The sequence below is a fragment of the Hyaloscypha bicolor genome (assembly GCF_002865645.1).
Source record: "Hyaloscypha bicolor E unplaced genomic scaffold K444scaffold_190, whole genome shotgun sequence".
NCBI classification, from domain to species: domain Eukaryota; kingdom Fungi; phylum Ascomycota; class Leotiomycetes; order Helotiales; family Hyaloscyphaceae; genus Hyaloscypha; species Hyaloscypha bicolor.
In genome coordinates, this window is record NW_020194692.1 from 167,257 (window position 1) to 195,247 (window position 27,991).

The 27,991-nt window shown below is 49.3% G+C and overlaps 8 protein-coding genes across 8 annotated transcripts; 3 read left to right on the forward strand and 5 right to left on the reverse strand.

Moving 5' to 3' along the window:
* Positions 1-9: 9 nt before the first annotated feature.
* K444DRAFT_638598 (uncharacterized protein) lies at positions 10-2,123 on the forward strand (the record flags this gene model as incomplete). The annotated part of the gene is made up of 5 exons (XM_024884281.1): positions 10-367; positions 560-656; positions 705-960; positions 1,011-1,112; positions 1,344-2,123. The coding sequence occupies 5 exons, from the start codon at positions 10-12 to the stop codon at positions 2,121-2,123; spliced, it is 1,593 nt and encodes a 530-aa protein (XP_024726465.1).
* Positions 2,124-2,394: 271 nt separating this feature from the next.
* Positions 2,395-3,415, reverse strand: K444DRAFT_712466 (uncharacterized protein; the record flags this gene model as incomplete). The annotated part of the gene is made up of 3 exons (XM_024888278.1): positions 2,395-2,540; positions 2,579-3,161; positions 3,365-3,415. The coding sequence occupies 3 exons, from the start codon at positions 3,413-3,415 to the stop codon at positions 2,395-2,397; spliced, it is 780 nt and encodes a 259-aa protein (XP_024726466.1).
* A 2,046-nt stretch (positions 3,416-5,461) lies between these two features.
* K444DRAFT_549024 (sterigmatocystin biosynthesis P450 monooxygenase StcS) lies at positions 5,462-7,035 on the forward strand (the record flags this gene model as incomplete). The annotated part of the gene is made up of 2 exons (XM_024876418.1): positions 5,462-5,973; positions 6,027-7,035. 2 exons carry the CDS (start codon positions 5,462-5,464, stop codon positions 7,033-7,035), a joined length of 1,521 nt encoding a protein of 506 aa, XP_024726467.1.
* Positions 7,036-7,370: 335 nt separating this feature from the next.
* On the reverse strand, positions 7,371-8,172 carry K444DRAFT_638601 (uncharacterized protein; the record flags this gene model as incomplete). The annotated part of the gene is made up of 3 exons (XM_024884282.1): positions 7,371-7,741; positions 7,805-7,912; positions 7,959-8,172. 3 exons carry the CDS (start codon positions 8,170-8,172, stop codon positions 7,371-7,373), a joined length of 693 nt encoding a protein of 230 aa, XP_024726468.1.
* A 5,782-nt stretch (positions 8,173-13,954) lies between these two features.
* Positions 13,955-15,465, reverse strand: K444DRAFT_622648 (alpha/beta-hydrolase). The gene is made up of 4 exons (XM_024882143.1): positions 15,257-15,465; positions 14,911-15,161; positions 14,786-14,858; positions 13,955-14,738 (listed from the first exon to the last, which is right to left on the reverse strand). The coding sequence occupies exons 1-4, from the start codon at positions 15,381-15,383 to the stop codon at positions 13,999-14,001; spliced, it is 1,191 nt and encodes a 396-aa protein (XP_024726469.1). The 5' UTR covers positions 15,384-15,465; the 3' UTR covers positions 13,955-13,998.
* A 286-nt stretch (positions 15,466-15,751) lies between these two features.
* K444DRAFT_577306 (uncharacterized protein) lies at positions 15,752-19,506 on the forward strand. Its single transcript, XM_024877568.1, has 5 exons — positions 15,752-15,950; positions 16,003-16,112; positions 16,161-16,519; positions 16,570-16,858; positions 16,910-19,506. Exons 1-5 carry the CDS (start codon positions 15,907-15,909, stop codon positions 19,120-19,122), a joined length of 3,015 nt encoding a protein of 1,004 aa, XP_024726470.1. The 5' UTR covers positions 15,752-15,906; the 3' UTR covers positions 19,123-19,506.
* A 467-nt stretch (positions 19,507-19,973) lies between these two features.
* Positions 19,974-20,578, reverse strand: K444DRAFT_290708 (uncharacterized protein). Its single transcript, XM_024871650.1, has 2 exons — positions 20,479-20,578; positions 19,974-20,415 (listed from the first exon to the last, which is right to left on the reverse strand). Exon 2 carries the CDS (start codon positions 20,381-20,383, stop codon positions 20,063-20,065), a length of 321 nt encoding a protein of 106 aa, XP_024726471.1. The 5' UTR covers positions 20,384-20,415; positions 20,479-20,578; the 3' UTR covers positions 19,974-20,062.
* A 6,196-nt stretch (positions 20,579-26,774) lies between these two features.
* Positions 26,775-27,712, reverse strand: K444DRAFT_622650 (uncharacterized protein). Its single transcript, XM_024882144.1, has 3 exons — positions 27,462-27,712; positions 27,333-27,410; positions 26,775-27,191 (listed from the first exon to the last, which is right to left on the reverse strand). Exons 1-3 carry the CDS (start codon positions 27,667-27,669, stop codon positions 26,980-26,982), a joined length of 498 nt encoding a protein of 165 aa, XP_024726472.1. The 5' UTR covers positions 27,670-27,712; the 3' UTR covers positions 26,775-26,979.
* Positions 27,713-27,991: the final 279 nt, after the last annotated feature.

Sequence of the window (27,991 nt, forward strand, 5' to 3'; positions counted from 1 at the left end):
GCTAACAAAATGGCTCAACCGGCACCATTGCCACCCACGCCCCGTCCAGACACCTTCCCCGACCCTCCCGACGCCGCTCTCCTCCCAGGCCTGCCCATCAGCTCACCGGGCGACGACTGGGTCGTCGACTTCGAGAACATACAAGCATACGAGAAGGCCAGACTAGCCATGAAACCCACGCACGCGCTTCGCGATCAATGGCTGGCGTCGGAGCGGAACTGGAAGTATGGGATCGGCAAGGGCTGGGCCGGGAAGAAGGTGTTGGGCCAGGGCGGCCAGGGGATTGTTGGGCACTGGACGTATGAGGGTGCGGATAGGCGGCAGAAGACGGTGACGGATGTTGCTGTCAATCAGGCGCTGCGGGCTGGTAGGTAGGCAGATTTCTCGATTTTCCCTGAGGTTTCGTTTCTTGAGGGTGGTGGGAACTGATTTTGCGGGTCTAGGGCCTGCGTATATATGGGGTGACGGGTTGGAATCCGAAGCTGTATGGCTCGCGAAGTTCGCGAGGGTCAAGACGCCTCATATCGTTAGGATGTATAAACATCTTTTCGAGGAGCAGGGCCAGCGAACACGGGCTGGGGACTAATCCAACGCATATACCTGGAATTCTGCCCCGGAGGCGACTTGAGTGATTGGTTGGACAGGTATTACGACCTGTAAGTGCCCCTTCTCTTCTATTGGCAAGGACTAACGTGTTTTGGTAGTCCAAGGAACGTCGCGGAAAACGATCTCTGGTGTATCTTCCAGTGCTTGGCGAGAGCAGCGTTCGTCATGCATCATGGAAGCGAGGATCCGAAAAGCGAAAGATACATGACGGATGGCGAACTCGTTCATTTCGACCTGAAACTAAACAATGGTAGGAGGAAAGGTCGTTTGAAGGCAACCGAAGAGCTAACTTCTTCAGTTTTGGTTGGGGATCAAGCTCTGGATAACGAGCACAGGAATCAACCTCCGTATAAGGTAGATCTCTCCCGCAAGTCTCTTCGATCGATACGGGACTTACTCTTTAGATAAACGACTTTGGGCTATCGAAAAAGGTAACAACAGGGCCTCAGGACGCGAAGTATTTGAAGAAATACCAATATTATAGCACGTACTCTTGGTATGCACCAGTACGTTTAGCTTATTCTGATATCAATCCAGAAGATATTGCTAAAGGTATTGATTTCAGGAGCAAGTCACCAGCATATTCCACGACGCCTTCTCTTCACGGCCATGGACAGGAGTAAGCCCCCCAACTCACATCTCGCAAATGGGACGAAACCTAACACTCGCAGTTCTTCTCCAACATCTTCAACCCCATGGTCCGCGACCCCCATTACGGCACCGCAACAAACATCTAGCAAATCGGCCTGATAATGCAAGTCCTGATGCGCAAGCCTCCCAACAGGGTACCAGACTGGCAGAACTTCACAACCTACCAATCCAAAGCAACATACCGTCTCGCCACCGGTGGCCTCACCGTCGGCTCCATCCTCGACGAAGAGCAAGACGGGCAAGAAGGGGCGCGCTCCCTCTACAGCAGAGAACTGCGCTCGCTCATCGCAGAATGCCTGCTACTCGCGCCCGCGCACCGGATCCTCCCTCGGGAACTGGTGGAGCGGACAGCGGAGGGAGTACGCACGTGGCAGACGTCGCTGGGCACAACCCTCGGTCCGCCGTTGCCCCAGTGGCAGGAGCCAGTTGTATCTGCACAGTGGCTGGAGGGGTGGGATGATGTTGATCCGCTGCAGGCTGCGTTCCAGGCGCTGCGGCTTCAGGTCAACCAGCTGAGGCAGCAGCGTGCTGCTCGTCCGCCTGTTCTTCCGAGACCTGCACAGGCGCAAGCTCCACAGGCTGGTCCTGCTGGGCCCGCAAACGCAGTGGCAGGAAGGACGCTAAGGGTTATTTTGCAGACAAGATCGAAGTATGCAGGACTTATTAGAGGGGGACACAAGATATTTGCGGTCGAGAATGTGAGTGAGGATACGACGGTGGTGCAAGTTAAGGATACACTTGAGAGGCAGAAGTGTGGGATTAAGGCGACGGGCATGAATATAATGTGTGGGAGGATGCTAATGGCGAATCACCAAACGCTAGGAGAGTTTCCTGGGTTAAATACTGTGAAGGCTATGGATGCTTGAGGGGAGGAGAAAACGGAGTCTTAAAATCATGAGGATTCGCTTGATGGTTTCGTAGATGGCGCATGACACCAAGTTAATATATAAAGGGTTAAATTAACTCTTGCGCTCGATAGTTGTGAAATTTACATTCTCTACCACGCAATTAGTCCTTCGGTTTCCACTCCAGTCAATTTGTGGTGTGGATTCCATGGTTTCTGCCAAGCTTTACCACGCTACCCCTATCCCTCGATGTTAATCGCTGGATTCAGCCTCGGCCTCGGATAATTATTCTTCAGTATCTTTCATTCTCAGAAACTCGATCCTCGGAGTCTACATCTCCAGAGTTTTCCTCCTCAGAATCATCGTCATCCCCGAAATGCTCCTCTATGGGATCGAGTCTATTCGGAAGGTTGTTCTCATACTTCCATTCCTCATCCTCTATGTTATACACAGAACCCTCGACGAGTCTGGTATACCTCTCATCCCCGTGTGCGAGTGTGTATCCCCTACCATCGGTCGACGATTTGAAAATTCCGTATTTTTCTCGCGATGGAAACCGTGCATGGATTTGCATGTGACTCCCAGATATTCTGAGTTTACGGGGCCCAAATAGCCGAAGATCTTGAAGCTGGTCTCGGGAGGAACGGTTGTGATATGAGGAATGGCTTTGTTTGTTAGATGGTAGACCATATACTTTTGTTCCTTTTTGATGGAATAGGGATAAGGAGTACTTTCTTTGGCCTTGAGAGTTGCCTCGATTTCCTCCTTGCTCCCAGACCCTTTCTTGGCTGCTGCATCCTTCACTATTGATTCGATTGTCTTTGCCTTGGTCGAGGCTCTTGTGGTTCGATGTATGTCAGATATCGAAGTAGGATTGCTAAAGACCCAACGTCGGAAGGAAGTGGACGGCCAGCCGTTGTTCTTGGCACGAAGAGTTAGTGATTTTTTTGCAGAAGCCTTGGTTACGGAAGCTCCTCCGTTGTAGGAAGCTCCTTTGTGGTAGTATTGCGGTATTGGTGGGTGGAAGTCAGTGGCACCGAGTTGGAGTTGGTCCGATCGCTATGAAGCCGGTTGTAAAGGACTCGTATAGCAATGGTGTTTGACTCCGGACGATGATGCAGTGGAAGAGTTGGGTTGTCGGAATGAGGTTGTGGGAAGTGGAATGTCAAGGAATAGGAAGGTGGATAAATAACATGCAACTCAATATACAATTTAAGGCTACCTATTGCTTTCGCTTGTGCTAGTAAATATTTACAACTAACCCGCCTTGTCAATTGAGGCAACTCAGCAACATAATATTTCGTCTTACTCATTGTCATCATCTTATTCTTGCTGTATATAGATCAAACGAATTACAAGCTCTCTCCCAACTATTAGCCTTTTCAAGAAGCTCCTCATCGATGAATTCCTCTACATCTGGGCGGTCCTAGCACTTGAATCCATTTACTGGCAGGACACTCATGCAATCCTCAACGATCGACTCATAATCGTCCTCCCCAAGACCGTCGTGCCAGTATTTCGCCTCCTATAGAGCTTGCAGTTCCCCCTCTACCATCCATTGTTTAACCAGCTTGCTCCAGGTCTTCTTGATGACATACTTGCGGCCTTATAGTGGTAATAGTGATACCTCGAGGAACCCATTTAACAAGGTAGTTGGCCAATGTGGTGCCTCTCTTGGTGTATTTGCTGCCGCCCGCAGACAAATAAACTACCTCCATGAAGCTTCTCGCGGTGAAAATTACAGTATAGCTTGCGGGCAACTCGGGGACAAGTGGAGCTTACGCCATCCAGGTTGTCTATCAGCTTCAGCTTCAGCTCGGTGAATAGTGTCGTAATGTGCGTGATGGACTTCTGTTCTAGTGCCGTGTCGGCGGTTTCCTTGCATTGAGGTGAGGGGAAATGATAGCCTTCGCCTAAAAAATTGAGGAGTGACTATCAATGCTTCATTGTTTGTGACCGTTATTACTGCGAAAAGTACCTAGTGGAGGAAGACATCTTTTTAATTAACGACGGGTTGGTTAGTTAGTGCTTAGTTGGTTGGTTGGTGGTTGGTCGGTTAATGGTTGGTTGGTCAATGGTTAGTGGTGTTTAGACCGCAAGAAGTCGACTACAATGAAGAAGCAGGTTAGCCGGTATTGAGGATTGCCGCGATCAAAGAGCTGCGCAGTCTGACTGAGGTTGTAGGAAGTCAGAAAAGCAAGGTCCAGAAACCGCAGGGGAATTAAAATAACACACGTCTTACAATTGTAAACTTGCTTTTTGGGAAGTAGACAAATTTTATGACGCCACATTTGCCTCCACTGTACTGGTAATATCTACAAGCAACTAGTGCGTGTCACTATTAAGGCAACGCTTCGACAGAAAGGCGGATTTGCCTTACAAAGGAGGCAATCGTTGACATCTTAAAGTTCAATTCTTTGGGAAGATTGCAGGAGAACACTTGTATTGCACGTAATTCTCTACCTTCATGCTCAATAAAAGATTGCACATGAGTAAATACCAATTCAACTTTTGTTTATGGGAATTCGGTCACGTTGGGGTGGGAGTTAGGTTTACTCTCCATACTCCTTGAATGAAATTCCTCCAAGGGCTCAGACAGGAAGAATTTGTGGTAACTGTGAGAGATGGAAAGACAGTACATGAAGCCGGAAAAAGCTCAGGTAAAAGAGATAGGGAATTGGCTAAAAGGACGCGGAGGGAGGTCTACACAATTCCAGAAGTTCGAAGAATCAAAAGAATAGAACCTCAACATTATTAACCTTTGTGAGGCACTTCATAATAGCCCCTACATTGCTCGGCCCAGGCAAAATTGAAGTTTCCAAATTCAAACCCTATTGCCAAGTCGTTCTGAACAACCCAATAATCCTGTGGAACATGGACGCTAAAGTACAGGGGTCCTCCGTCAAAGTGCCTCGTGTTATTGGAGGGCTCTACGAGGAACCAATCACCATGGAGATTGCGTACTCGGTTAAGTGTCTGGGATGCGCAAAAGCGGCTAAAAAGCGGGCCGCCGGCATTGCTGTCAGCCTCGCATAAATATTTCCTCAGAAACATCCCCTGAAGTCTGGTGCATCTAGATACTCAACCCGTGATTCAACGTCAGCAGTCCTCCATAGAGATAGAGAGGCAACTTCTGCACACTCTTTTCTTTATATCTTTTGCATCCGTCACTTGAAAAGAGCTTATGAACTGCCGCCCACCATGCAGCCAATTCTAGCCGCCGTTCTCCTGGTGGGCTTCACCCTCCTTGTGTCTTTTTACAGGAGACTCTATTCTGCAAGAATGCTCTTCATCCGAATGCAGAAAAGTGGTGCTGTATGCAGCCCCCCTCGCTAACTGCTGGACTCTCGTCTGACAACATGCAGCCCGTAGCCCCTGGCCACAGTTTTCTCTTTGGTCACTTGCTGTACCTCAAAACCATGCTCGATAAGGTGCCAAAGGACTGCCATTATACCTATGTCTTTGGAGATATCCATCGAGAACATTTCCAGAAAGAAGGTGCCTTCTATCTAGATCTCTGGCCACTGAGTGGGGTAATCCTGGGGGTTTTCTCGCCGCCCATGGCTACAGCGACTATGGTAACCAACTACAACATTGCAACATCGAGGCCAGATATCCTCCGTCGTTTTTTCAAACCTATCGCTGGTGGATTGAATATGTTTGACATGAGCGAGCCCGAATGGAGGCCGTGGCGTGCTGTGTTTACCAAAGGGTTCAACAACGAACACTTTAACTCCCATCTTGCAGGAATGATCGAAGAAGTGAAAACATACGCAGAAACCTTGAGAGGCCTAGCTGGGAATGGTGAAATGTTTTATTTAGATCTCGTGACCCTGCGATTCGTGATGGACATGATTGGGAAAACTCTTCTGTTGGACTCACCACTCTTCCCCAAACCAATCTAATTTAAACTGATGAAACTAGAAACACTAAATTGGGAGCTCAAAAAGGATACAACACGCTCGCTGACTGCATGATATCTCAAATCCGATGGCACCAAGCCGGCGCCGAGGTGAACCCACTTGGATTTCTCAACTTCGCTCGAATGTACATGGAATGGTCAAATGGGCGCAAAATGAACCAATACATCGGCAAACTCCTGGACGAGCGGTATGAAGACTACAAAAACGTTCCCGAGACCGTCGGAAGCAAAGCAGTCATCGATCTCGTGCTGCATGCCTACCTCCCAAAGGACGCCAAAACCGTACCAGAGAAGCTTGATCCAGACTTTCGAACTTTTGCAATCAGGCAGATCCGACTGTTTGTTTTCGTGGGCCATGATTCGACAAGCAGCACTATTTGTTACTGTTTCCACCTTCTGTCGAAGAACCCGGATGCACTTGCAAGGATACGTGCTGAGCACGACTCTGTATTTGGGACTGATGTTTCTGCTGTCTCATCCCTGCTCATCTTGCGACCGCACCTTATCAACTCTCTCCCATATACCACTGGAGTGATCAAGGAAACGTTGCGGTTGTTCCCTCCTGCAAGCGCGATGCGTCAAGGAAACCAGAACGTCGACCTCACCGACGACCAAGGCAATATCTGCCCAACGGACGGCGCAATGGTGTGGGTACTGCACAACCGCATGCAACGCTCCGCCAAATACTGGGTCCGCCCCGACGAATTCCTCCCCGAGCGCTGGCTGGTAGAACCCGGACACGAGCTGTATCCCGTGAAGAATGCATGGCGACCCTTTGAACACGGGCCCAGAAATTGCATTGCCGAAGGGATGGTAATGACGGAAATCAAGCTGGTGTTGGCCCACCTTGCAAGAGAATTCGAATTCAAGGATGCGTATGATGAATGGGATGGGTTGAATCCGAGGAAGGGACCGAAGACATATAGGGGAGAAAGAGCATATCAGATTGAGCAGGGAGCAGCGCATCCGGCACAGAACTACCCGTGTAGGGTGTCGATTCGGGCTGCGTGAGAGGCCAAGTCCTCTAGGTCTTTCGCAAGAACCCTCAAACTGTTGAGAATGGGTTGTATAATAACTTTCACTAGAGAATGGTTCAGGAACGCTAAGAAGAGAGGGGTTATTTCTATCCATATACGGTGGAATCTATAAAGGAGAGCTATCTTGATTCTGTTTTGCTGAGCTCTGCACTATATTTTGATCCAAAATGCGCGATGTTGAATCTGCGCCTCGAGAGGATTCTTGTCATCACAGCCTTAAGCTGCGACATTGAAACATCCAGAGTTCAATAACAGCGGCCTCTGAAATTGTGTTGATAAATTATGGTGCAGTTGCTGGGGAGACTCTCATTAGGAATAAGAGCCCCTTTCATTCTGATTATGTCCGTTCCCTGGGGCTTGTGGCACATGGCTAGGAGTTTCTTGTTCGTTAATGGCCCCTGCATACTGATTTTCCGAGTAGGGATAGATGAGAGGGGGATGCAAATTTGCTGTAGACGCATCGGCCGGAAGGACCGGTGGAAGCTGATAGTCGCTGAGGCTTTGGTCGAAAGTTCGTTCGTCTTGAGGAGGTGCATTCCATGGGGTTGGGAAGATTCCGCTGCCCTCACCCTGACTTTCAGGTAAGACTACTGAGGTGTCTTGTGTCACAGAGAAGCTGGAGTCGGTTTGAAGAGCAGATGTTCGTGGATCGCTCGAATCGGCATTGAATCCGACGTACCCTAGACTTAATCAGAAAAGGTCTTCCAATTCTGAATCCCACGAAGGAGGGCTTATCTACTGACCTGTCACCTGAGCTTCAGGCTGGGAAACCTGTGTGACCTCTGCAAGAACATACGGAGATGGCTCCGGGGACGTTGTCCCGAAATCATCGGGAACGATAAGCTCAACCCCTGGATAATATTAGGGAGGATTGCAGAGCGCCACTGAGGAGCTCACCCTTGTGAATATCTGCGTGTGCTTTGTGGAGATGATTCTCCAGTCTTCCCTTACGCTTTGCCCCACGCCAGCTGCAGCCGGCTTCAGGACAGAGCAATGGGCTACCATGATGCTCTTTGACATGACGCTGCATATCTGCCAAGCGCGCGAAATCGGTGTCACAACCATCAATTTCGCACGGAACACGAAATACAGTGTTGAATTGGTAGGCCATGGCGAGGTGGAAGGTAGGAGAAGGACGGATGTTGTGATACTAAAGAGCCGAATGTGGAAGAAAACGGTTGTACATATAGTCTTTCATCGTAGGCTCCACGTATGCCTTTCCCCGCACAGACCGTTAAGTATGCCATTGGGATCAATGCCGATTATGGTTGACCGGTGTGTGATATTGGTGCCCAAGTCATTCTTGTGTCGAATATTGATAGTCGAATAGCTAAAGCCGTCTCCTTGCCAGCACCGAGTGTCCTGTACCACCAACAAGAAGCGCCGCATGCGCGGATCCAAGAGGTCGGGATCATGCGCGGCGCCTGTTAATTGGATTGACAAGAATTCTCAGATACAATTGTCCTTTCATGAGCGGTAACGCTTTGGGTCGTCGCTGCCGCCCTGCCGAACCATAACACCGCCAAGGCTAACTTACTACGTATAAGGATGCACATTTGGCAGTGTTGACTGCGCGCAAAAGGGTGAGGCTTGCGTGCTTGGGGTTCGCCCTGAGAAGCCCGCTGAGCCTCAGTTCGCTAGGGGGCTTAGATAGAGAAAACTCACCGAAGAGAAAGGCGGTGAAGGTCGGTTTTGGTCGCCTTGCCCCAGGGCTGTAGTTGCCTCGCTGTCAGGCCGTCTTGTTGGCTGTTTCCGGATTGAATCCGGATGTGAAGTGCCCAGTAATCATCTGGCGGTGACAAGGACCGTTGTTTTGGTAAGGAAATAGGTGTGGGTAGGACGCCAGACAACTCTACATGCGACGAGGCATCTGCCCTAGCATGGGATCTCAGTACGTGGTGGAGATTTAGAACTTCGGGGACGAGACACCGAGGCCAAACCGTTTGCGGAGGGGGATTATGAGTGGATCGACGTGGCGGCCTGACTTCATTCCCGTATATGCCGTTTTGATGCTACCTGAACTCGCAGTAGTCTAAAATGCAGATATAGAAACGAAACCCGTTAAAGATGTTTGTGGAATTGCAGGGGTTTCACACCCCAACGCCATGCTTATGACTGTCTTGTCTATCATCACAATGGAAAATGACTGAAATCTTCCGTTTGCTGCAGATTGAGCAGTCAAGCCGAGAGAGCCACAGAGTCGACTGATCGACGATCTCTCTCCTGCTGCGCAGCAGCCCGGCGCAAAGGGGTTTAGCGTGTCGGCCCTTGGCCGATTTTCACGAGCCTTTTCTCGCCTTTTCCCCCTATTGTGCAACGAAAACCGGTCTAGCAGCTTTCGGCCTGGTGGTGTTTCTGCAACCCCTGAACACAAGCAGTTGCCCTCCACACCAGCCGCTGTAACGACCTCTGAATGGTCGATAAACGAATTTAGCACACGGCTTGAACTTTATTGCGAAACGCAGGGTAGCAAGGAATAGTTCGTTTCTGGAAGTCGAGGACGAGACACCGTCTTAGCTGGCTCGCTTCGCAGTTCCAAAAAACAATTGAGCATTGTGGTCGAACGTTGATAAGAAGAAGAAGGTGAGTGGAGGTGACAAAAGCCTTTAAGTATTAATCTCCTTCACGCACGGTTTGTCTCGGGCAACTGGAATTCGTTGCAACTTTGAAAATGTAACGCTGAGTACCCAAAAATTGCCAACGCTTGACTCAAGCAGCTGGAGGCAGGCTATTTGGATCATCCGCAGACCCCTGATGATGCGCCCGACTTTCTCTATGAGGCGTGCAGTGCCCCGACTCCTTCGCCGAGTGTGGAACCGATTGGGCTGCACGAATTCAAACCGAAAATTAATACGTATGTATGTAAGCAGGATATGCTTGGTAATTTATGCAAGGTGTGAACCTTGTTCAATGAAGTAGGGCGAGAGACATGGGACGAGGCACAGCAGCTTGAGAGTTAAAACAATTCAAGCCAAACATACAAGCAGAACAAATCAAAGTCCCCCAGGCGCCATTTGGGAAATTTATGGTGCATGTTTGACGAGAACCCCCAATATTTCACTCCAAACTTCTTCCTTACCATCGTGCCTTCCTCGGAAGTAACCAGTGCCCCGGGCTTGTAGGAATCAGTCAGTTATCAACTTATCCTCAGTTATGCGAAGAAGAACTGCTAGTGACAAACCTCGTAATTTTCTAATGGATCCAAATATTTCCCATAAACTTATAGGCCCCACACTGCTGCGCCCACAAGCCTTTCGCTTCCCTCTGGGATTGCCCGGCCTGTAAGAGCTCAGTGTGCGGTCAATACCCATGGCGCGCCGGGTTCTCTCGTCAACAGACCCGATTTGCAGAACTCCGGTGCCACGACATTGACTTTAAATGAAGTGGTGAGGCTTGCAAGTTCGATTGCGACATACAAGTCGAGGAGTTTGCTAACGTTCTATCTCTCAGTAGGGCCAACTGGGCAGTTAATTTTTTCTAAGTGTCCTTATTGTTGAGCTCTGCAAGGATGTTCTCAGCAACGTGGTCGAGAGGACATTGACCTGTATTTGGCGTTCCCAGCCGTCGGCAGTCAGGTTCCATTGCAGGCTCGCTAGACCGGCATTCATAATCGCGATATCTAGCCAATTGAGACTTTCAGCCTGGGAAGCGAAGGACTTCACGCTGGCAAAACTTTCGAGATCTAGCTCCCGCCTTTCGACATCCCCTATTTAGCCTGTGGAGGATTCGATATTTGCTTCGCTGAAAGCCCTTGCATAGAGTGCGCACGCCAAGAATGACTTTTGAGGCTCCGAGAGAGACAATGTGCCTTGCTGTTTCTAAACCAATGCCTGTATTGGAGCCGGTAATGATCACTGTTTGTGATTCGAAAGAATTTGGTGGCGGCAGGTTCAGGGTCCTGAATGGCTAGATGAAAAGGGGGAGAAGAGGCATGGTGATCTGGTTGGACTTTTGAGTTGGGAGGATTGTTGTAGAAAGATCGGATACTTTGACAGTTGAAGGATTCAGCCCAGAAAGGAGCAGAGCAGTCATATATAATATCGCCTTTAGAAGCAAAATCCACAACGCCATGATGAAGTCGGAATAACAATCAACCAAGGTTAATCGCCGAGAGAGGGTCGAATGTGCGCTTGCGAAACCGTGACCAAAATCGGCCTCATACGAACTTGGAATGGGCGTCTATCCCTCTCATTTGACGATGATCTGATCAGGATTGAAGAGTAAGAAGCCACCGGCTAGTCGTTGTCATATCTCCGAAACACGTGACGAATTCGCCTCAGCTTCGCCCCAGTTTTCTCGGAGACATATTTGCCCGTTGGCATGGGAGGAGACTCATCTCATCTTCGCCATCAAGAGAGATTTCTTCTCCGCTTGCGAATCCGAAATACACTCACTGGAGGAGATCGGTTTCTTCGACACTGCCACGGCAATGCCACCTGATGCCCAACAAAGGCTGACAAGGCGAAGTCAAAAGTACGCTGACGTGGCGTGCCGCAGTGCACTCAGCCTCAAGTGCAAGAGTGATGCGAAGATGGAAGTCGCGACGTGAAGAGGATGTGAAGTGTGATTGCGGTTGGGCTCCAACTGGTTCGTTGATGCCTGACTGTGGGTTTCTGCCTGGCGAGCGCAGTGGTTCCTCCCCCTATTCAACTTTCCGAAAGAGGAAGTAAGCGCCAGATCATCTCAATTGACAAGAAGCCCCATAGAAAGGCAGATTTGGGATCTTGCAATTGCACGGAACTTCACGAATAGATCCAGTTATCGAACGCTCGATATAATTTCAACATCAGCTACCGCCTACCCTAACCTTCTCTTCGTGCCCGCTGTCGTTGAAAAATACGAACGTGTCTTTTCTTCGCGTACCCCATAGAGAAGTGAGTACTTGATACTGCCAGCAAATATCTTCAACAAATGACTTGATTTGTAGATTAGCAGTGGGTTCATGAATATAATATTGGGCGGATGTTTTTGAGTTGACTGTGCAGAGTCGGGTGATGCTTTGAAGTGTGTGTGGGCGATCGTGGAAGTTGCATCCTCAAAATTCAACGATGTGGTGCAGAGTATCGCAACATGGTAAACTGTCTCCAAATTGGTTTACCACCTTCATAGAGATTTGCCGAATTCGAGACAATGCCATTTATAGAGTCGAAGTCGAGTTCAGTTAATGTGGAAATCCTAATTTAGAGTCGCGCCTATCACTAGAATCTGTATTCACAACAAACGATATGCCCTCGTTCTTAATCCAAAAGCTTTAATAATGAGACCCCGAGGTCTATTTGGACCATCCCATGGAAAACCAGAGTGGGAATAACCATGCTAAAATGTGTCCAACATGATGAGTCAATTAGCAATGGACAAGAAGAGTAACACGAGCTTTTCAATGTCCTAAGTCAAAGTGAGCTATTTCAGCACTTCCTCAATGAATGTGCCTCGAATTATAGTGCATTTCAAAGCTTGCGTTTTCAAGTGTCTTAGAAATTGAAATGTCAAATTCCTACCAACTCCGAGTCTAAAATGTCCATCTGTGTGTGATCTGGGACTTGAAAATAGGTGCTGCCTTTTTGTCCAGCACGGGGTCACCTAGTTAACGGGTTGTTCTGTTTCTGATCTCAAATCTTTACCGTATTTGACTACGGACTCCCCTTGTGACCATGTCCCAATTGGCGGAGGGCCGGTCGATTAGGCAGGGAAAAAGTCTCTCTGTGAATTTCGTATTAGAGAGAACTTCATTGTCCTCCATCAACAGGAGCAATAACGACACCCATTGTTCAACCCAAGATGACGCCGAACCTCCAAACCAAAATGATGGAGGATGCACGAGCACGTGCAAGCTTTAAGTCGAAGAAGCTTAGAAGATGGCTGGAGCCATCAATAGAAGGTCGTGTATCATCCTATGCTGTACAATCGGCTGTTTCTAAAAACCTCTCCAGCAAAGAAGAGCTGGTCCGTCACAATACAGCCTTCTTACGCGTCGTAGAGTATACGGGTAAGTATGAAATGTTGTCGAGGACGAGGAGGTGTGCTATTCCGAAGGCGAGGATTTACTTGCACATGATGCGTTGGGTGTCATTTTTGACTTTCGGGCTGCGACGTTCGGAGAATATGCATGCCCTGCAGCTTCGCGTCGCGGCGAGAGCACACATTGAAGAGTTCATCCTGGGTGAGCCTGTTAATCAGCTGAAGCGACTCCCAGGTTCCAGCTTCCACGTCGCCCGTCATCAAGACAATCCTCTGCACACTCATCTCCCTATTCGGTTTGACTATTACTGCAGACCCTCTCTCTGCATTTGAATCCTCCTTCCTCGAATACGGCTACATCGCCAACGCCAACGCCCACCTCAGCGACACGCGTCAGCAGATCGACGTCTTGCTAGCGGTCTTGCTTCCGGATGTGATTGCACTGGCAGATACGTGGTCCTTCTCGGATGCTGGTTTGGCGAGCGTCCTTGGATGTCGAGATGGTGATATCTATACCCGGCTCTTGGATTGGATCAGACATCTGCCCATCAATGCCGAGGCTGCGAAGAACGATGGTGTTTCAAGAAGGCCTGGGAGGAGAGCATTCGGCCATTCTTGACAAGGGATTGCATTGCTAAGGCTAAATTGTGAGGGGTAAGTCCCAGCTTCCTGAAGTATCAATACCCCTTGTAGCAATGTCCAACAGCGTTTAGGACATTCTGCTCTCAATGTCCAAGAGCTCCTGAAACATTCTACTGTAATGATACCAGAAGAAATATGCTGACTCCGATGTCTTAGGCCTTGTTTGTTGGATTTGAGGAGGAATCTGCCTTGTAGGGTTGAAGTGTTGCAGAATTTGCATTGTTCTTTAAAGTGTTCGTACAACGTAGGGGGGAAGGAGCAACATAGCCGGAAAAGAATCTTGCACATACAGAGTAATAGCGAATAGATAATTGACTCAACTATCAATTACCGAAATCTAGGTTCCAATTTTGTCACTAATCTGCTTCATGATCTCTCTCAGGCCATTCGTCCTCTTCTCCCTCGTGGAGCACAGGAACAGCGACGCAACAGGCCAAGCATGGATTCCGCCTTTCACTTCCTGAGATTCGACTCTCACGTTAGCTTTCTCCAATAAGTCAATCAGATCTCTGATTTCTGGCGCAAAGACTTCCTCAGCTCCGTACGCAATGAAGAAGCCGTGGTCTGGAGCCGCTTCTCGCCACCACGAAATATCCTTGCATTTCCCAGGCGAGATCAGCGGATCATGGACTGAGATCTTGGTGCCAGCGTACTGCTTTGCGTATTGGTGGAGGTTATCTGCATCGAGGTAGTCGCTTGCCGTGTTTTTGTCCTTGGGCGAGATGAGAGTTACCCAGGGGCTGATCAGGACTGCCATCCCCGGAAGGAAAAGCTCTGGAGCCAGCCCACCGTTGGAGATTCTGGATCTGTTGTTCCCGAGGTAGAGAAGGAGGGAGAGGATCAAGGAGGCTCCGGCTGAGTCACCGCTCACTACGATTTTGGATGGAGAGGCGAGAGACTGCAGGTATCTGTAGCCGGCAATGGCTTGGTGGAGTTGTGTTGGGTGGGAGGCGTCGGGGACGAGGCTGTATTCAAGTGAGAGGATAGCGGGGTTGTTGAAGTTTAAGGAGAGACAGGAAAGGAGAGCGAGGAAGAATTCTAGGTAGAAATAAGAAGAGCCCATTGAAAAGCCGCCGCCTAGGATTGAGTTAGCGAGGTCAGAGCTGGGTTTGGTCATGCGTTACCATGGGAGTAGTAGATCACAATATCGGGATGGTTGTGTTGGTCCTTGATGAGCCAAATGCCTTTGAAGCCACTCTGTATTTTGTCAACTCTTGGATTTTGTTTGAGTAGGGATTGAAGGGTATACCTCGTTCACCTCGTGCCAATGAATCGGGGACCGAATGTATCCATGTCTCAGCATCCGAAATCTCAAAAATGGCAACGCTACCCATTTTGAGAAGAAGACTCGCCCAATATTTGCAGGAATGTATGCAAAAGCATATCGCACACATCGAATCACGATATCCTCAAACCATGATGCTTGTTGGACAAAAGGAGAGCCGTATTCTCGGCTCAGAAGCAGGCGTTCGTAAACGAATGTCAGGGGTAATCTCAAAACTGGAAAGAATCAGCTTCCGTATTTCGAGAGAACGGTGTTGTAGCGCGGGGGCGGGGCATCGAATCGTTTAAAAGTGAAAACGTATCAAACATACGCAAGAATGGCAAAGCTCTCAGCCCACAAAAGAGTGTTGGGAAGAAGCCGACATGAATGATCAGCTGTGGCGCTAAAAATACAAGAAAGACGAAGCAATCAAGCCAAGACACCTGACCCAGTATCATGTTTCCTGCATATAAAGCCCAATTGGGACTGTTCAATTGCGATGTAATGTCATTGAACGAGAAGAAGATGGATAGATATTCTGTTGAGATGATGACATGACTTGTTCCTAAATTCTTTTAGCCGAGTCGATCTGATACCAAGCACCTAATGCTGCTTTCTAGCACATCTTAACAGCAAGGAGCTACACATTACCAATATTGAGAAGAGGCATAAGTTTCTCACAAGATTCACAATCAATCGTAAATAAGCTCAGCCCGGAATAAAGAAAGTCCTGGGTTTGCTTTAAAATTGCCCATTGTCACGTGTTGGCGCCAAGCCTCTCGGAGATTTCCAGCCCGAAGTCCAAATAATCGCAAAATCCGGCACACTCGATCACAACTACGACGTGAATCCTCATGACATACCCTGCGCCTCATGATTTGGGCGAATGAGCCTGTACATTCCTTCTGATTCCTTGGCGATGAAATAAAGGCGCTGCGATAACCTCTTCTTCCTTCTTTCGGCCTCGTAAGCTCTGTCATCATGGCGACACCTTCGACAACGCCCGCTCAGCTCGAGCTCATCAAGTCAGTCGCCTTTGCATTTTTGTGCCGATGGAGCTTTGCTAATATACTGCAGCTCTCTGTCGCAAGATGAGATCCCCATTAAGCTTCGATGCGCCATCTGCAGCAGATTGGCCATCAACGCCTTCCGACTCCCGTGCTGCGAGCAGGCGATCTGTGAGACTTGTGAGAACCCCGGCGACCTACATCTTCTCATCTCTAACAACGAAGTAGGCCAGTCGACTCTCCCTTCGTCGTGTCCCGTCTGCGAACATACTCCCGTTGCAGCTGAAGACTGCAAAGCAAATAAGTCATTACGAACCACCATCAAAGTCTTCCTCCGAACCGAGGAGAAGAAGCGCGAAGCTATTCGTCTGAAGGAGGAAAAGAATACACCTCCCGATACTCTAGTCTTGCATGAGCCGACTCTGGTAGAGCAGACTGCTGTCATCGAAGAGACACCCATCAAGCAACCCGTCTCGGCTGAAGTCAAAACTGAAGCAGAGCCCTCAGTGGGACCTGCTGACGAGACTCTTCCTAACGCGGAACAAGTTACACAAGCTGAGCAAGATATCCCTCAGCAATCCATCGAAGTCAGTTGTCCGTTCTCTGGAATTAAACATTGCATCTAACCAGTGATTAGGAGATAACACCAGGTCAGGAACCTATCGCCGAAAACGATCTGATCAATAAAGTAGACGGCGCAGCTGACGCTGGGGAGGGAGGTGATGCGCAGGCAGATATGAATGGCCAAACAGGGCAGGGCGTATCTCAGACAACTGGATTTGGTGCTGGATTCGGATTCGACACGAGTGCTGCTGCAGGTGGATTTCCGGCCATGGGTTTCGGAGGCGATATGAACCAAATGCAAATGATGATGGCTATGCAGAATGGCATGGGAGCCGGAAACTTTGGAAACTTCCCCATGATGGGTAAGCTAAACTTGAACTCGACTCGTAATGTGCCTCGCTAACAGGCAAAAGGAATGCCAGGAATGAGCATGGATCCGATGATGATGCAGAACATGTTTATGAACGGTGGATTTGGAGGTGGCATGAACGGCATGAACATGGGGATGGGCATGGGAGGCTTCGATGGCGGTGTTGGCACAGGCTTCAATAATGGATGGAACGGACAACAATCATGGAATGTCGGACCAGATAATTTCAATCATCCAAATGCAGCCAGCATGGGTCACGGTGATTATGGAGCAAATAACTCTGGATACGCCTCTCACTCTGCAGGATATAATCAAGGTAATTATGGACGCCCAAATCAGTACAATGACTACCAAAACAGCTACGGATACCGAGGTCGGGGTCGAGGAGGTAGAGGCGGATATGGTCGTGGCGGCGGCTATGGGCATGGTGCCAATGGTCCCAATGAAGCTTTCTCACAACAGTACCCGCAGCATGGCTCAGGTCAGCAGTCGAATAGTAACATTCCAACTGGTCCAAAGGCGGATGTGGCCCCCGAGGCGTCAGGAAATGTCGATGAATTCGGTAGAGAGATACGTCAGAGGTCTGCAACCAAAGAAGATTCTCCATCGAAACCCACTGAAGATGAGAATGCGGTCCAGGAACCAGGAACTACTACTGCTGAAGACGGCCATGAAGCTGAAGCCCCCTCAGCTGCCGTTCCCGAGGAAGCTCCTGCAGCTACAGAAGAGATCAATGCGCCAATGCCAATCCAAACCCTTGACGATATTGCTGATGCCCCGTATCAAGGTGATAACAACGCTGCATACAACCTTGGATATGGTCAGTCCCGAGGAGGATATTCCCAAGGTTACCATGGACGAGGTGGCAGCTCTGTTGCTATGCAACCTCCCGTTGTGAAGCCTGTTGATATTCCCATCAATGCACCAACCGGTCCTAAGGCTATGCGTGAGGGATTGCCCAATACAAGTCTTGCTAACCTACGTGGGCGAGGATACTCGATGGCTGGTCGACCTAGTTCGAGACCCACCAGCCAGAGTGCGAGTGCAAGTGTCGTCCCTGAGACTTTTGAAAAGGATGATAAAGATTGTGAGAGAAGCAGATCACCCTCACGAGAACGAGAGGGAGAGCGGTCTCGATCCAAATCAAGAGAGAGAAAGAGAAGCAGAAGCAGAAGTAGAGAGAGACATCACCGCAGACATAGGCATCGCTCGGTGTCCGCCTCCGAAGATGAGAAGGAAACTGAACGACGCAGAGAACGTCGACGAGAACGACGCCGTCGCCGTGAAGAGGAAGAACCCATTGATGATCGCCCTGTGGACGAAATCGAAGAAGACAAGAGAGATATTGTAGACGAGGAACGATCTCGCTCTGCTTCGCCCTCGGAGTCTAAACGCTCAAGTCACCGAAGCCGCCGAGACAGAGATAAGTATCGCGAACGAGACCGCGAGAGCAGCAGAGAACGCAAATCCTCATCGACCAAACACCGTTCCCACCGCTCCCGCCACGACGACAGATCACGAAGCCGAGACCGAGACCGTGAACGAGACCGAGAGAAGGATCGCGATCGCGAGCACAGACACCGCCACTCCCGCCACCATTCTGAGGAAGCCTCCGAGCGAGAACGACCCAAGATATCCGACAAGGAAAAGGAACCCCTCAAGACTCCCATCGAAGAAGCCGACTCCTCGCGCAGACCTTCGGTCATCTCAAACAGCGCAAACGGCATCGAAATCAAAGGCTCCAGCAGACGCAAGCACACTATCGAAGAGCTCCCTGTCAACATACCCGCTGGGCCCCGTCAAGACCGTGTGTCAGCTTCCACGTCCAGACTTTATCGTGACAAAGAACGAGAGAAGGAGAAAGACAGATCTAGTGGCAACAAACACCACGACTCCTCTCGTTCCTCACGCCACGAGCCTTCTCGCTCCCGCACTCACGATCACGAAAAAGACACCTCGAAATCCTCCCAGTTATCTGTCTCCGCCCCAGCAGCATCAGCACCCAAAGACAAAGACCCGCACGAAATTGAGCGCGAAGCCCGTAATCGTGAAAGATTACTGAAAGAGGCGCAAAGGATCGCGGGGCTGGCTGGGAGTATGGGTGGTGGTGGCAGGAAGAGGAGCAGAGATGATGGCGATGAGGGGAGGAATTCGAAGGGAAGGAAGAAGGGACGAAGGAGCGGGGCTGTGGTTGATGGGGAGGAGGAGAGGATTGCGAGGCTGGAGGCTGAGAGGGAGGGGGCGAGGTGGGCGTGAGTGTGACAAGCCTTACATTATCCCCCACTAACAAACACAGCCTCAATCTCGGTCTTATGTCATCTCTCCCCTCTCCACGCCCCCCTCTTTTGTGAGAGCTTGCTTTATGTGGAAAAAATTTGTTTGGGAGAGAGATATCTTACGGTTGAGGGAAAAGAACAGCCACACAAAATAAATCCGTCGTTGATACATTGTTCGTTGCTGCATTATGGGCAGAGAGGTGGCTTCTTGATTGAAAAAGCGAGGGAAGAGGATGGAAACGAAAACTTGTACATTACTCTACTTCACCTCCCTTACTATTGATGGATGGGATGGGATGGGATAGGTAGACATAAATGCAAATGCATAATCAATTTATATCTGTTTCTTGAGCCAGTGTGCTAGTCCCGGGTTGGGTTGGTGATGTTTGATCTACTGATCTTGATATAATGGTACTATCAGTCGAGTGATTGGCCTCCCTGATCTTCTCCCCTTGTTATGTGATGTCCTAAGTGAAAATGTTCGAGGGAACCCTCTAGTTGAAGTTTTGTTGTATGCCTGCTTAATGTTCCCACAGTTTTGGGGCATTGCGTTGTTGAGGTGGGAGTGAATTTTGGATGTGGAAGTTTGTTGCACATCTAACGAATGTTCCAGGTTGTTTGGTACACTGAGAATGTCGTCCCGAAGCGATTTCCCAGAGTGGATGGCGAAGGCGATGTTCCCCCTGCCCATCTCCGACCTCTCATTTGGAGCCACCCATGCAAAGACTGGAATTGAGTTCTATGTGAGGGTATAATCAATTTCTTTACTGTGGGTTAATGATGTGCAAACATTTTTGAGTACAGGGAACATACTTTGCGCGTTGTGCTACAATCGCGAACTTCTGCGATGTGGTAAGTCCAGCTGGCAAGCCCCCCCCCCCTTCTTCCCCTGAAGTAAAGTAAAACTTCACTCTTGCGAATCAAGAATCCCCGTGTGGGGTCCCGGGGCCCGGTTGGTTTTGATTCCACCCAGTAAAGACGAACGGATCTTCAGCTCCATACGCATACGAATCGTATTGCCAAGGATCTGGCGGAGCTGGGCCCGAAGTCGAATCTATCGATAGGTGCTGGAAACCTGAAGTCGTGCCATAGGGCAAGTCGTGTCCTTGCCATGGTGTCGGAGGTTGTTGGTAGTACTGGTCTTGGTGATAGGTGGGCTGTGTTGTTGCCGTCGTATCTGTTGTGTAACCAGCTTGGCTATACGACGGTTGGGGTTGCGGTGGAGGTTGGTATTCTGTCATGCTTGGTTCTGGACTTGCAGCTCGAGAGACATCTTGTACCTGGTTAGCAACGTTGATTCGTAGTTCATGAAAGTCGTTGGAGCTTAATAGCTTGCCTTGACTATATGAATCGTCCCCATAGTCGTAGTCAGTATACGAAGCTTCAACCGCTTGGGCTTGGCGCACTGCTTCTGTATTGTGTTGGTCTCCTTAAACTACTGGTGCGATGTTTCAAGACCGGTGAACTTACCTTCATATCGAATCCCATGCTTCTTCTCCAGATGGCCGATGAGAAGCTTAGTCCTCTTGACCCTATGGTTGCATTTTGTTATCGGGCAAGTTTTCCTAGGTGTGTGTTGTTCCTGCATATGCCGCTTCAGCTCCGTTTTGCGACCGAAGGTCTTGTTGCATCCTTGGACCTCGCACTCTACTTTGCTTCTGCTAGTACTAGAGTGCGATGTTCTTTTCGAATGATGTGAAGAAGACATTTTGTGTTGATGGTTTCATGTCGAGGTTGGGAGATTCTTGCGAATTTTATTAGGAGCGGGCGAGTCGAGTATGTTAATACCTTTGATAAGGTGTGCCACATGAAGGACGGAAAGGATTTCACAGAAGGAAGAAACTATTTTCTGCGAGGCTGCCCAAGCGATGGAATCGCAGTCTGGTAGTAAGACTTCATGTAATACGCATATCGCTCGATTCGGTCTAGTCGCACTCTCACCTAATCAGTAGAAACGGCAGTAACGCGAGCGCAAGTCCTGGGGAAATTGAGGAAGCTACGCATCTCAGATTCCTGAATGTTGATGTAAAGAGCTGCCCGCCCTCATAAACGTGGACGGGAAAGCTTGAAAAGAGGGAACAGTGCCGCAATAGGAATGGAACATCGTGGGGCCGTTTTCCCCAACAGCCTGAAAAGGGGGACCAACTTGCAAAAATGACCTTATATCATAGGAGCGCTTCGGGCCGCACTGACGCTCTGACAAATTCAGACCGAAGATCTGAAGGAGTCCTGAAGCCTCTTCCTGCGACCCAGCGCACAAAAACCCATATCCCGGGAACCCAAATCCATGTCACCACCCGCTATTCGTATCTTATAGGGCTGTAGAGTTGACTCCCAGCTACGAGTGGTGTAAGCAGATTGGCTCCGCCGTGTAAGCAGCGGGACAAGAGAGGTAGGGGTAATCACTGGCCTTATACGATGTCCAAAGGGTGATGAATATCAAAGTCGTCCGCTCGGCTCATAATCTTCTGGCGTGATTCGCTTGAATCTCCTCTTTTGTTCCAGCTGAATCGAGCAATAACCAAATAGAGCAAATACAATTCGAGGATACATATTCATTTCCCTGAGAGGAACGTAAATGTACCCCACGTCAAAGCTCCATATGGAATAACTCAGTCCTCGGTGCCTCTAGAGACAACAGCTCTCTTTTACTCCTCTTGAGTTTTCCACAAGGCGCAGGCCACGGGATGAGGTAGTCTCTCATTCATTTGGCATCGAAGCTCTTATGCATTGACATAAATTCCAACAACGACCGTGCAGTATTACAAATCGGCTGACGCAACAACCTCCACTTCACTGGATAGGAAGTCCCCGGCCCTATACGTAAGGCTCACCAACAACGATTGTCACGTCGTAAAAAACTCGAATCATACTCCTCATTGCTTCAGTGAGGTGCAGCGGTTCAAAGTTCGGCCAGCATGTGTCCGTGCGGTCTGCACCCGGCACCCCATAAAAGTCCCCTCAAAAAAGCCCGTTTTACTCACTGACGCAACGCGGGAGAGGAATGTAAGGCTCCCTTGCACTTGGAAATCAAACGATTTGGCGTTTCGCGAGCCAGGCAGCAAGAACATTCTGTGCATTGATCGGCTGGTCCCGACAGTGCGAAACCGAGGGCGGATGACAGCCATGCTGACAGCAGCACGGCACGTTACCGAGAGTGGACCGCCACAGTGGGATTCCCAAGAGAGCAGCATCTCACATGATACTGACTGTGCCTTGCGTGCGTGGGTTACTGCCACGCTTCAAATAGAAGCTGAAATGTGTGAAGCTCGAATAATCTGTGACGAAGTCATGAAAAGGGGGGGACGAGTCTTCTTTTTAGCGAGCTGATGACTCCAACCAATCAGCATCCCTGCAGGTAACACAGTAAGCTGAATTGCGTTCTATGTAATATCTTTGATCCCAAGCCTCTCAAAGCTAGTGTTTGAGACAACTACCTTGTCTGGCAGTATCTGGCATGCTACTGGTAGTAATGAATGTTGCGGAATCGATCCAGACCACTGGTCTAGGGACAGCTGCAGGTGACCAGATCAAGAAACCACGGTACATTTCTTGATCTGGCCAGAAACTCACGACACTCGTCTGTGCTATAAGGCGAGGATCCTTGTGTATGCATTGCGCCACAAAGCTGCGCGTTCAGACACATGGTGAAAGATCGTGCCGCCTCACGGACAATCTCCAGGTCTTGACTGCACGAGGGGGATCATGCGAAAGGAACACTTCGCAAATTAACATTCTTCATCCTGATTCAGGAAACCGTGAAAACCCAGCTAGTTTGTACGTTGGTCTGGTGAACATTTCGAGCAATTGGTGGGTCGAGTGTAAGAGGCTTCTCTGGACCGGCCCGCTGGAGTGAGAAAGTAGCTTCTCTTTCACGCGGCACACCATCCTCAATGATTGGGCATCCTAGGACGGGAGACCCGGAGACTCTTACTACTCAAAGGTAGCGTCGGTAAAAGCTTCGGTAAAATCATCCGGCAGACCTGTAGCCTTAGGGGGGAAAGGAGGCGTGGTTCGCTCCGCCCCACATTGGCTGGGTTGAAAATCCTTCGCCAAGCGATAAGTGAGTTTGACGAATTAGATAGATAATATTGTGAAGAGCGGGAAGCAATGTACGGAGTGCCTTGCATATGTTCAGTAAGGTCCCCGGAGTTCCGTTGCATGTATTCATTTGATCAAAGGCAGGCATGACCCAACTTTAAGTCTAGACTTGCTTCGACCCTTCACGTGATAACAAAAGCTGTTCACAACGGATATACCGAGGAGACCACTCGAGAACAAAACTTGACACTAAAGCAGAGTTGATTTTGGGCGCTCTGGTTCTGCGGTGCCCAACTTTGCCGTGTCTATCAAAGAAGGGGGGGAGGGGAAGTTGAAATGCTAAGCGCACTGTGCCTCCGACTTGCATCTGGAACACCACTTCTGTGGTATTGCAGAGATGCGTGATTGGTCTTGTGCCAATCTTGGTATTGAGTGTGTTCAGTTGCAACATTTCTCGGTCAAGGAGGGAAGGAAACTTGCTGGTTGAAGTACATCCCCTTAGTCAATCAACCGCAATAACGCAAACCACAATGCGAAAGAACAGGAAGAAAATAGAAACAGTACCTGTTCATGTTACCTTTCTCAGCAAAAAATGGAGTTGTTGGAGTTTCTGACAAGCTGTTGAAGTATCCTGTCTCGCTTTCCGCGCAAGACCTTGAGACGACATTCACAGCACTTGACCCCCTGAAACTATTTCTTCTAAGCAAGTCCGAGGTATGAAGAGCTTTTGTAATGTGTGTTGACTGAATCTCAAGTAGGCACTTCTCCTTCAGGCGCATCGAACAATCTCAAGACACACAAAGAGGATGTCCCACTTGGTTGTTCCTGTTATCTTTTGCGATACACCTTCCAGTACTCCAAGTTTATCCTGCGAGTTATTATAGACAAGACCAAATAAGAAAAATTAAAGGGCCCTTGAGGTGTCCAGTTGGGCTTCATGCCGCGAAGAAGAAACCGGCAAGGCCGATCTCTTTGCTCAAATATCAGCAGAGGCTTGAACTCCTAGCCCCTTGGTCTGCAGGTAGATTCCTGACAGCACCGTTTCCTAAGACCTCTAGCTACCAGATTGTCCTAAAATTCAAGCCCTTGGATAGTGTGTTCTATGTGCGCTGGTATTGCAGGAGTTCTTGTCGCAATTCTGTTGCGTGGACGTTGACGCTTGTCTCCGTGCTAGCCAACGACCTCGGACGAGACTTGCCACTCACAGACGTTGGCTGTGATCCATATGCTGTGGAACCCGCGGATTTCGTTCAACACACAAGTAGGTCTACGCAGACCTCTTGGAATCTTTGTATCTGCAGCATCAGCCCCTTATGCTCATATCGGTAACTTATGATCGAGAAATTGAATCGAGTAAGTCGTGTTGAGGTCGCCAGCGGCGGCATATGCTCGTGGCGGTCGTGAAGTTGGCACATGATTCTGTGGTATTTTTCTTTCGTCTGTTGAGCTCTTCGAGGCTGATTTGGTCTCTGCATATTGAGAGTTAGTTCTTCTCTGCACATTATGGAGTGTTCTCTCCAAAGTGGTCACAGTTCTTGAGCATACGCCATTAAGATGCTGTGTATCCAAGATCATTCTCGCAGGTATTAGGCACGTACAGTAAACCATACGTCAATCTTCCCTCTCGATATCGTGTTTCTTTAAATCAACATTCTGGGTCCTTGCTTGTGCCGTTGAATTTTCACGGGATCCTATTTGAGAAGTGCGCGCAGACGTTTCCTTCGCTCGAGCCGAGGAAGTAGGTCTTTCAAGCCTGGTGGACGCAAAGCAGAGACTATGGTAGCAGAGAGGAAACCGGTTTGCAGAGGAGAAGGTGCTTTCCAGTTCGGAGGAGGGTGTAATGTGAAAGTTTATGGTTTGCATATGCCGGGCGAACAGGCTCATCGTTATGAAAGGGGCGTATGCATAGACTACCCGGCCCTCCCCCTTTTTTTGTTGAGGGCGCCTTGCCAGCTCATCCGGTGGGGTTATCCGTTTCATTCAAGCGTTTTACTCCTGATTTGAAGCTAGCGGTTAGGGAAACGGAGTTCATTTCAACCGGCGCGACCCAGCTGCCGCCTTTCTTGAATTTGGCATTTTTCAATTGATTGTTGTGTTGCACACAAATATTTCATTAGGGCATGAAACATACATTGCAGGCGTTTGTCAAGGGTTGGTTGGCTTGAACTGGCGAGGGAGGGTGGCCATTTCTTGGTCGCATGTGTGTTACCCCCCATCACTCCTCCCACTCAAGCCCTAAAACTTCCTTCAAATCTCCCCCAACTTTGAGGAATTACTTTGAGAACATTTAGAAAACTCCCGTGACTTAAGAGACCGCGTGTTATCGTCCTTTGCAATTTCGTTTCCATATTTCTCTACCCGTTTCTCTCTCAATCCCCAAAGCATTCGGAACGCACACTGGACAGTTCAGCCTGACTATTCTCCTTCATGCATGACAGCCGGCCACCCTACCAGACTAAGACAGGAAGTTGCTTTTGGCTTTCGGTGGCCGATTGCCGTTGAAGTGGTGTATTGGTTCGCGCATGGGCATCGTAGGCCCTCGCGCCTGCGCCGCCATCAGGCGATCTCGAAAATTGACCTTGTTTTAGGCAGCATGCGTCTCGTTCTCCATGGAAAACAGTGACCAAACTGACCATACCTGGCAGGATTTCTTTTTAACGCATTGTTCCGGAACGAGGCGAACAGTTGACACGGCTGCTCAGCTAGTCACCTCACGAGTCACTTCGCGGACGATTTCAAATCACCCGGATGAATGCATCCTCTCTGGAGACTATCCGAGCGTGCAACTACTTCATTTACGACTTCTGTCATATTTTACAAAACCTCCACGTCTCTCGGGCGCAACCCCATGCTCAAATGATTTGGCTGGCTGGGAAAAAAGGGGGGGCTTCTCGCTTAACGGGGCCAGCCCTTAAGCACTTATGTGGCCATGCGGTTTCAATTTTAATAGGTCCTCATAAATTAATTGATTCTCGATATCCATGTCTACGACAGAGATAGGGTCTTCCGATCTTCATACCGGTCTTGCACTGCTGGATCTACCGGGGTTTGTTTCCCGTCTCTTCCGGAGCCCGCGCCTCCGTTTCAAATGGGAGGCTTGCCGTTAGGTGGGGATATTTTACTTTGGCCTTGCATTCCCATCGGTCTACCCAGGGTCTCATGGTTGGCTTGGGGCAGCAGCTCGCCGCTGCTCAGAGCTGCACAGACCACGCAGCCCCGGACAGGTCGATCCGTGCCCTGGTAATACAGAGACATGTGCACTCTTTCCAAAGTCCTCGGGGCGTCAGAGTTTATCTCAGTTCTTGCTACCTTGTCATCACCAACTTCAGGGTTCCGATAGGGATATCCTGTACATTCTGCTTCCTGAAAGGCTCACGCTATAAAGAAGAACTTCTCCAGAGCATGACGTACTTGGTCAAGTTCAATTATTAGCATAGCAAGTAATACAAGTTTCACGAAGACGGATGACAAGGAATGCGAATGTGCATCCGCAGAGTCCTCGTAATGAACATCAACTATATTAAACCAGCCCGTGTGCTATTCAAAAATCACCGCACAAGAGCCAAATATTTCAAGCCCCCCCCCCCCCCCCGGCCTTGGTAGGAAAACCAAGCTCGCCGCCAAAGAGCCAATTTTCAAGAACGAGCCCAGTACTCGTAACGTAAATTTCACCCATCCAGCATTCTACTGCCACGTCCTTCTCAACGATCACTCTGCCTTCCATGATTATGAGACAAGACATTGCAACGTTCACTAAAGCCCTCCTGACGGACGATGTTCCATAAGCTCTTCTAAATCAAGTTTCTTCGAAGATTCTGGGGACGCAACCCTCCTGGTGCTCAGGTAAAGGCGTGTAACTGAATATGTGTGGTGGTTCTGTGACTGATGGTTCTGGAGAGTATTGGTTATGCGGTATGGATACGATCTGCCTCCCTAGGGCTGGTGCAGTTGGCTGCGTTTCTGAGCTGTTGTTGAATGGTAGAAAGGCCTTGAGGGATTGTCGAGAATCTGGTAGAGAGACGGTCAGCGAGCGAGACAATAAGAGATCTAGCATTGTGAATGTGTAGCGGCGTTTGGTGAAATTCTCTTAAAAAGTTTAAATCTGGAAAACCATTGATGGTCATTTTGGAGACTCTCACGATGGCTTACCTCGATCAACGATAACAACTTCTGCCTGGCCTTCCGCCGACACAGGGGCTTGTACTTCGGGCCTCGCGTTGAACACGACTGATTCAACTGATCAGCAGGAGGGTGTGAGTAAGTTTATGAAGTTCATACCATTCTGTACTTGCTCCTTTACGTTGTGCGACTCGAATGCGTCCGCAGAAGTGGCTCCAGGACTTCCACAGCAAGCCCGTAGACGGCACCTCAGCTCGCCGTGGGGTTCTCCTTCATGGCGGTGAAGTTCTCGCTGACTGCTAAAATTGAGGTCGCAGTGCTCAACAGCGCAGGAGAGTTGCTTCGCTGCCATTTCAGTGGCCCCCATGTCGTTCCGTAATCATACCAAGAGCTCAAGTTTGGTGTTCGACGCCTTGCAGAGAGTTACTTCAGATAAACATCCCCAGGAGCGTAACGAAATCCCCTGTTAGCCTCGAACTAGGCTAACCCCGTACCTCAAGGCAGCTCCAGTCACATAAAAAATAGTAAGGTCTAGACCACAAAAGGATACACAACCCATCGGTCATCGGTCAAGTCGCTCTACGCCTCATGATCCTTCATCATTGGTCAATCGTGAAGACTGTTTCATAGATCGAATAAGTCATCGCCCTTACGGAGTTTGCAGCATCATCGATGGTTTGTTTAACCAT